Genomic DNA, 7,925 nt, shown 5'->3' with positions numbered 1-7,925 from the left:
TTTTTTTTTTTTTTTGAGACATCTTTTTTTTTCTTGCTTTGTCACTCAGGTTGAAAGGCAGTGGTGTGATCACGGTTCACTGCAGCCTTGAACTCCTTGGTTCAAGCAATCCTCCCACTTCAGCCTCCCGAGTAGCTGGCATAAGTGCATGCCATCATGCCTGGCTAACTTTTGTAGTTTTTGTAGACACGGCTGGTCTTGAACTCCTGGACTCAAATGATCCTCCCTTCTTGGCCTCCCAAAGTGTTGGGATTATAGCCATGAGCCACTGCACCTGGCCTACTGACATCTTTTAATGTTGCATATCTGAGTGAGGTTTCCTTTTAGGACTTAAGAGGTCATGTAGGCACATTTCTAGATTGGTTGGTGTGAGAACTCTCAGACAGAGGAGGATTTGTTCAAGCACACATAGTACATTGGTGTCCAAGCTGGACCCAGAGGTCAGGTTTTCTACTGCTCAACTCAATGCTGTTTCCATACTATCCAGCCACCTCATCCAGGCTTCAGAGCTGCTCCTCAACCTGCGTTGTTTTTAGCTGACTTTTCCTCCCATTTCTCTCAGAAATAATTCTATTCTAAACTCTCATTGTCCTCTTCAAGTCTCCCACCTGGCCATTACCCAGCTTTTGCCTCCCACCTGGTTTTTTTTTAGAAGATGGTAGCTGTTATGGTCCTTTCTCTTTAGCTTCCATTCCCTTTATAAACCTATGTGGCCAGCACTGTTTGCACTTCCTCTTTCCTGGTCTTAGAGGTCTTACCTTCCCCTCTGTGCTCTTGACCCCACTCTTGACTCTATCCTTCCAACATCAACTCCAGGAAATTGCTCTACTCATCATCTTCTCTGTTAGCTTAGAAATGTTATCAAGTTTCTCTCACCTCAAAAACATTTATTCTTAGACTTGACTTCCTCCTCTATCTACCATGCAGTCTCTTCTCCCTGCTCATCCAAATTTCTTTAAAGAATCGTCTACACTTGCTGACCTCATCACCTGACCGTCACTGTCTACCAGTTTTCACTTGGCTTCCACTCACAATATCCCACTGAAACTGTGCTAATTCACCCGTGTCGGGTATTCTGCCACATCCCACGGATTTAAAGTTTTAAATATATTCTTATATTAGTGGGCTCTCTTTAACATTTTATACTCTTGGTAATTCTCTCCTTCTAGAAGCTCTCTACTCTCTTGGTTTCCAAGGTATTGCACACATCTGATTATTTCAGCTCTTTGATTTTCCTTTTATCTCTTTCCTGAAATTTACTTTTTCCTTTAACTGCCCCTTAAAATTGGTGCCCTCACTGTTCCATCTTCAGCCTCCTCTTCCTCACATAGTACTGATGTGACTTCAGCAAATTCCATGGTTTTAACTTCCCCTAGTATGTCCAGATTCCAGGCATCAACCCAGTTCATCCACTTCCTACTGGATCTTCCCAATGGAATATTCGTGCAGGCATGCATACTGTACCTTACAGTCAGTCGGGCACCATGAAAACTAATCTCTCCAAGGAGACTATAAATTCCATAGTGCATAAGCGTTTTATTCATTTTTATTTCCTCATGGCCTATCACATATTAGGATCTTACCCATCTTTGTTGACCAATTGACCAACTGCCCAACTGAGTGAATGGTCGTTTCATAGGTTGACTGCTAACCCCCAGCTCTGAACAAGGGAACATATACTTTTTCCTTTTAGTTTCCTGGCCTATGGCTTTTTGAGCTACGTTCAAACCTAAGATGGCGGTAACAGGGTCCTCTCTTTAGCCAGTTAAGCACTCTGTTTGGATTTTTCAGAGACAAGGATTTCTTCTCCGCCATGGGACACTGTTTCTCTCTAGCAGAGAACAGTTAGAGGCTCCATTTTTGGCTTTCTTTGAACACTAAGGTGACAGCAGAAGTAGCTTCAAGTTTAGGGATCCCAATATTCCTGTCTCCCCAGTCATGGCTTCTTCCCTTGAGCCCTTCCCCAGGCTGCCAGACCCCTAGTAGGCCCTTACCTTGAAGAAGAGTGACAGCCAGGATGAGGCCAGCCAGGCCCTTCCCCTGTTCCATGTCAGTCTCTGTCCTCTGGCAAAAAGCGCGGAGCAGCCCTTAGCAGCCAGTCAGTCTGTGCGGCAGCTAGATTGGCCCCACCCATCTCCGTTCAGGCTGGGGCCCTTGAGAGAAGGCAAGCACCCAGAGCCTCCACCCTCTGCTGCAAGCGTGGGCAGCAGGGGCCTCAGCAGGGGCCTCAGCAGGGCTGCAGGTGCAGATGCCTTTTGTTTTTCTGTTAAGGAGTAGAGGGTGGAGGTGGTGAGGAAGGAGAGGGAGAGGGTGCTGGATTCCCACTCAGAGCTCATCTTGCACAGGCACCCGCAGTGGATGCTGGGTGGGAGATGGTCCTGGGACCTCTTCTTCAGGAGAGAGAGAAATATCCCTGTCATTAGTTGTTAGGATTGTAGCCAGTTGTTACTCGTTGCTAGTTGTTGTTGCTATAGGTAATGAATTTAGGAGGGGTTCTCGGCTGCTTGTGGCTGGACCTCTGAATGGAAAGCCGCCTCAGTCCAGGCCTTCATTCAGGATTTTTTTTCACCGTTTATTTTATCTTATTTTATGATGGAGTCTCCCTCTGTCGCCCAGGCTGCAGTGCAGTGGTGTGATCTTGGCTCACTGCAACCTCTGCCTCCCAGGTTCAAGCGATTCTCCTCCCTCAGCCTCCTGAGTAGCTGGGGCTACAGGCACATGCCAGCACGCCCAGCTAATTTTTGTATTTTTGGTAGAGACTGGGTTTTACCATGTTGGCCAGGTTGGTCTCCAACTCCTGACCTCATGATCCACCTGGCTCAGCTTCCCAAAGTGCCAGAATTAGAGGCGTGAGCCATGGCGCCCACCTTCACTGTTCTTTTGAGGTCATGAAAGAGGTGCCTGGAAGGAAATAGGTGGAACGATTCCAAGAAGACGGGCACCACATTTTCAGGGGTCAGAGCTGGGACTGAGTATCCAGGATCTCAGGGCCCTGTCTCCCTCAGCCAGTCAGTGAGTGAGCCAACAAAAACGTGCAGAGGTCCTGATATGTGCCAGGCACAAGATACAGCAGTGAGCAAGACAGGCATGGCTCTGTCCTCAGGTAAATGACAGTCTAACTGCAGCAGTGTGAAGCATTTCAGATCCTTGTTGGCCACTGCTGGAGAAGGTCCATTTGTCTCCCCGGGAGGCTCAATATTGCCTGTGAGTCAATTATATTATTATTAATAACTAGCCCTTATTGAGCACATACGATGTGTGAGGCACCAAGCAAACATCCTTGTTTGAATCTTTACATGGGACTAACGAAATAAGGCTCTGAAAAATTTCATGGCTGGCCCAGGCCCCACAGGTAGGCAGTATTGGACCCAGGATTCAACTCTTTGGCTGAGGTCTCTAAGGCCCAGCCTCTCACTGGCAAGAAGCTGCTGGATCTCGTGTCCCCAGTTGCCCAGCGAAGGGTCCTGAGAAAGACCAGCCTCCATGAGAAACCTAGCTGCTATGGCTTGTGCTATGGGGCTGATGGCTTCTCTCAGGGAGCTTTGGGATGTAGCAGTTTTTAGGTGGTGAGTAAATGTAGTTGCATTGTGAGTAGGGACTCTAAAGTTCCGGCTGCCTTTTCCATATTCTCTGCCAGCTCCCTGCTGAGAGATACAGCAATTTACACCTGCTTCCTTCCTAACCTACTCCTAGCCCACCCCCACCCTGACAGTCTCCCGTCATCAACGGCAGAAAGCAGAGAAGCAGACATCTTCTAGTTCCTCCCCCACTCTACTTTTTCCGGTACCTAGAGTCAGTTGGGGGAGGGCAGCTCTCACCCAGGCTGTTAGTTCGGTGACCTGGCTTTATCTACTGGATGAGTTCCGCTGGGAGATGGAACGTAGCATGTTTCTGTCTGGCCTGGTACTGGTTACCCTTCTCCCCCAAGGTAAGGCTACTCCAGGTGGGTGGGGGAAGGGACCTGAGAGGGACATTACTGCTGGGAGTGAGGCCCACTTGAAAGTGCTCCTTGCTGGGCATGGTGGCTCATGCCAGTAATTCCAGAGCTTTGGGAGGCTGAGGTGGGAGGATCCCTTGAGGTCAGGAGTTTGAGACCAGTCTGAGCAACGTGGTGAGACTCTATTTTTACAAAAAACAAAAAAATTGGCCATTCATGGTGGTTACAGCTGTAGTCCCAGCAACCTGAGAGGCTGAAGCAGGAGAGTCACTTGAGCCCAGGATTTCAAGGTTTTAGTGAGCTGTTATCATGCCACTACCCTCCGACCTGGGCAACCCCATGAGACTTCATCTCTCTCTCTCTCTCTGTCTCTCTCTCTCTCTCACACACACACACACACACACACACACACACACACGTGCTTCTCAGTGCCAGCTTCAATTCACCAGGCACCCCAGGGTGTCAGGATGGCAGGGCTGGGATGTAGCATAGAGTCTGGGAAACAGGCTCTTGACTTTGACCGACTCCAGCCACGGGTGCATTTAGGCCTAGAATGTCTCTCAGAAGGCCTTAGGCCAGAGATCTGTAGGAAATAGCTCAGTATGTATGTACCTGAACCTGGGGCTGGTCTTGGGAGCACAGCTTCTTGCACTATTCCTTTTAGGGCTGATGGCCTCTGTAATCGGGACTCTTGTTCATTTGGCCATAATTATGTCACCCCTGGAGCTATGTCCTAGCACTAATGGGAATGCTTTGGGAGAAGTTAACTTTAGATTGAGCAGAAGGGAGGGAAGATTCGAGGGGTTATCACATAGGAGGATTTCAACTCATCTCAGTTTGCCAATTTCACTTTTAAAATGGAAATTCCCATGTCCCAGGAACCCCTAAGCAAACTGGGTCCAATGGTCACCGAATAGTTGGCTGCACTAGGACACTCATGATTTCCACTGGAGACAGATCCCTGAAGAGGATGCGACTGTAGGATGTGAAGCATTTGATGTGCATGTGTCTCTGTGAGTGGACACGCATCTACTTCCAACCTGCTTCAGAAGTGCGAGCAGCAGCTATTTTAGGGTTTTCTAGAAGATGCTCTTGTATCCAAATTCGTGACCCAGTGTGAAGCCAGATCGAATGAATGTAGTCTCCACCTTTCCCTGTGTTTGGAGGTATAGACTATAATGCTTCTGTGGGCTGTGGAGATGTGCTCAGGCTGTCAAAGCAACTCACTGCATCTGGAATGGTGCTGGACTCACCTCCAGCCCTTAAACTCTCCCCCAAGACTTGACTTGTGAGGAGCTCCAGGAACGGATTGAATAAAAATTTTTTTCTGTTCTCCTCCTAACTAAGGGTGGAAAATCTGTACATGGGATTTGTCCTGGTCCCCTTCTGGATCACTGGGCTGGTAATTCGGGGGCCGGTAAACCAGCTGGTCTCCACCCACAGCCATCCCTGGCCCTGGGAAAGGCTTCAGTATTGAGAGCCCCCTTTCTTTGTTATCACTGGAGCAGGGGCAATGAGGAAGGATGAGGACAAGGAGTTGAAGTGAGAGTGTTGTAGATGGCTGGAAAGTAGAATTAGATGTTTCCTTGAAGAAAAAATGCAGACATTTCCAACTGAGGAACGTTCTTCTGTCTTTCCATATCTTTCTGGTGTTTCAGTGGTCCATGACCCCCGTACTCCTCATTGGCGTTCTGGACTCATTTCCAGGAAGGTGCTTGGATCAACCGTGCTCTGAGGGGTCTTCTTTTGCCCTAAGTCCCCCAAGACATGTCCTCTGCTTGAACAGCATCCTCCTGTCCCCCTTGGCCCCTGCAGTTGGCAGGGAATTTTCTGAAGGTTTCTTCTTGTTTGTGACTTCTGTCTCTCTCAATAGAAATCATAGACTCTCCTTGACTATGAAAGTGGTCCTTTTTAAGTATGAGCTTCTGCAGCACAAAGGGCTTGGTGCAGACCAAAGAGCTATCTCCAATTGTGGTATTTCTTCCCCTTTAGTGAGCCCCTTCAAGATACCTGTAGAGGAACTTGAGGACAGAGTGTTTGTGAATTGCAATACCAGCATCACATGGGTAGAGGGAACAATGGGAACACCGCTCGCAAACAATACAAGCCTGGACCTGGGAAAAGGCATCCTGGACCCACGAGGAATGTATCAGTGTAATGGGACAGAAAAATATGCCGGCAAAGTATCTACCGTGCAAGTTTATTATCGAAGTATGTGCTTCCTGGACCTTTTGGGTTGGAATGGATGGGGCTTCTGGACTTTCAGGTTAGAGGGGGCTGTGGTGAACCCATCTGTTCTCTAAACAAACTGAGGTCACTATTGCAGTGGTACAAGCTAGATTTGGGCACCTTTGAAGTGGAAGAGAGAGCTTAACTCAGCAAGACAGAGCAGTAAGGGTCATGTTACAGCAGCCTTGGTTGGGTGAAAGGTTTGGCCCACCACCTTGTGCAAGGTCCCACAAAGCTTAGATGACTTCTTGGCTCTCCTCAGGGATTCCTCAGGATGAAAGGTGGAGGAAGGTGTGGCAACGCTATTACCAGGCCCTATTCCCAGGGTCTTATTGAAGTTTGGGTTTTGGCATGAGAGATCTCAGGGTTGCCTTAGGAGGCCGAGATGGCTCCCTGATCTTAAAGGCTCTCAACCTCTCCTCTCTCCTCCCTTCCCCCACAGTGTGCCAGAACTGTGTGGAGCTGTATCCAGCCACCCTGGCTGGCATCATTGTCACTGATGTTATTGCCACTCTACTTCTCGCTTTGGGAGTCTACTGCTTTGCTGGACATGAGACTGGAAGGCTCTCTGGGGGTTAGTGGAAGAACAGTGCGTGTGTGTGTGTGTGTGTGTGTGTGTGTGTGTATGTGTGTATACCAGTGAGCTTATGCACCAGCTAAGGAATGGGGCTGGTGGTAGGTTTACTGTCACCTGGGAGTTACTCTTGCAGTCTCCTAAAGACTCCTAGAACCTTGACTTGTTGAAAGAATTTGTGAGTTCATATCACTCATGCAGACTTCTGAGGGTGTGGGTGAGTGGGTCTCACTGTCCCATCCTGCTAGGCCGTTGATATCTCTCTCTGGTTCTTCTAGCGGCTGACACACAAGCTCTGCTGAGGAATGACCAGGTCTATCAGGTGAGCCCTGAGGGGAAGGAGGGGGTGGTGAGTAGGGACAGAGAGGCTGACACTGAGTGCTATTTGCACGTGGAAGGGTCCTATTGGGGAGTTCATCTCTGGGTGTGGCTGGAGAGGTCAGGCAGGAGCTCTCATCATCGGAGCCTGCTGGGGCCCTTCCTAGAAGAGTGCTGACCCTGCCTCCTGACCGTTCCCTCTTCTCTCTTAGCCCCTCCGTGATCGAGATGATGCTCAGTACAGCCGCCTGGGAGGAAACTGGCCTCGGAACAAGTGAACCTGAGACTGGTGGCTTCTAGAAGCATCTGTTATCGACTATATCTTTCCTTCTTAGTTCAGCCAATAAATATAACCTCTTTTACTTGGCAGGTGCCTGGACTTCTTAAGGCTCCTGGGCAAGGCATGAGGATTGTCCTGACTTGGCCAGGATCCTTCCCTCCTGCCCCCCGTTTCCTTCCTTCATCTCCTTCCTTCCTCTGCCCCACAGAGACAGTGCGTTGGGCAGTCTCCCACCACATCCTTGGCTGTCTGGGGTTTTTAGCCCACAGGGTTCCCTGCGTGAAGGGTCTGCTCCACCATGTTCCCCAGCTACTTGTTGACTCCAGTCCCTATGATAACCTTTTTAGGGTTTTGGCTGCCTCATCCAGCTGAGGGTAGGCTGCTGTGTTCAGGAGCCCAGCCACATAGAAGTTTCCATGATGTCATGAACAGGGGTGGCAGAGACAACAAGGGGCCCTGGGACTAGTTTCTCACCAAGACTCAGAGGGCGTGTGTGTGACAAAGTCCCACTGCTGTTAAAGGGATGGCCTCAACTCTACAGCCCTGCTGAGCAGCGGCCACTAGCTGTTAGTCTCAACCTAAGTCTC

General features: G+C 49.2%; 2 protein-coding genes across 3 annotated transcripts in view; one reads left to right on the top strand and one right to left on the bottom strand.

Annotated features, from left to right (window-relative positions):
* Positions 1-2,153, bottom strand: part of CD3G (CD3g molecule) — an 8,827-nt gene extending 6,674 nt beyond the window's left edge. Inside the window, exon 1 of the mRNA XM_017523416.2 lies at positions 1,995-2,153. Within this exon, the coding sequence (XP_017378905.1) occupies positions 1,995-2,049 (55 nt within the window). The 5' untranslated portion in view covers positions 2,050-2,153. The remainder of the gene's footprint in view (positions 1-1,994) is intronic.
* Positions 2,154-2,221: 68 nt separating this feature from the next.
* Positions 2,222-7,424, top strand: CD3D (CD3d molecule). 2 transcript variants are annotated; one of them, XM_017523417.2, is made up of 5 exons: positions 2,222-3,928; positions 5,930-6,148; positions 6,609-6,740; positions 7,019-7,062; positions 7,271-7,423. In XM_017523417.2, exons 1-5 carry the CDS (start codon positions 3,874-3,876, stop codon positions 7,334-7,336), a joined length of 516 nt encoding a protein of 171 aa, XP_017378906.1. In that variant the 5' UTR covers positions 2,222-3,873; the 3' UTR covers positions 7,337-7,423. The 2 variants fall into 2 exon arrangements, with proteins under 2 accessions (XP_017378906.1, XP_037592625.1); XM_037736697.1 differs by lacking the exon at positions 6,609-6,740 and having other exon boundaries at positions 7,271-7,424.
* The last annotated feature ends 501 nt before the right edge of the window (positions 7,425-7,925 follow it).

Source organism: Cebus imitator, unplaced genomic scaffold, assembly GCF_001604975.1.
Source record: "Cebus imitator isolate Cc_AM_T3 unplaced genomic scaffold, Cebus_imitator-1.0 Scaffold28, whole genome shotgun sequence".
Lineage (NCBI taxonomy): Eukaryota > Metazoa > Chordata > Mammalia > Primates > Cebidae > Cebus > Cebus imitator.
Note: the sequence above shows the minus strand (reverse complement) of the source record. Positions and strands in the feature narration are given on the sequence as shown.

Bases quoted from the DNA above. Each gene is read 5' to 3' on its own strand.
- CD3D (XM_017523417.2), top strand. From the start codon at position 3,874: ATGGAACGTAGCATGTTTCTGTCTGGCCTGGTACTGGTTACCCTTCTC. The intron at 6,149-6,608 runs GTATGTGCTTCC...CTTCCCCCACAG, and splicing joins CGTGCAAGTTTATTATCGAA to TGTGCCAGAACTGTGTGGAG. The intron at 6,741-7,018 runs GTTAGTGGAAGA...TGGTTCTTCTAG, and splicing joins GACTGGAAGGCTCTCTGGGG to CGGCTGACACACAAGCTCTG.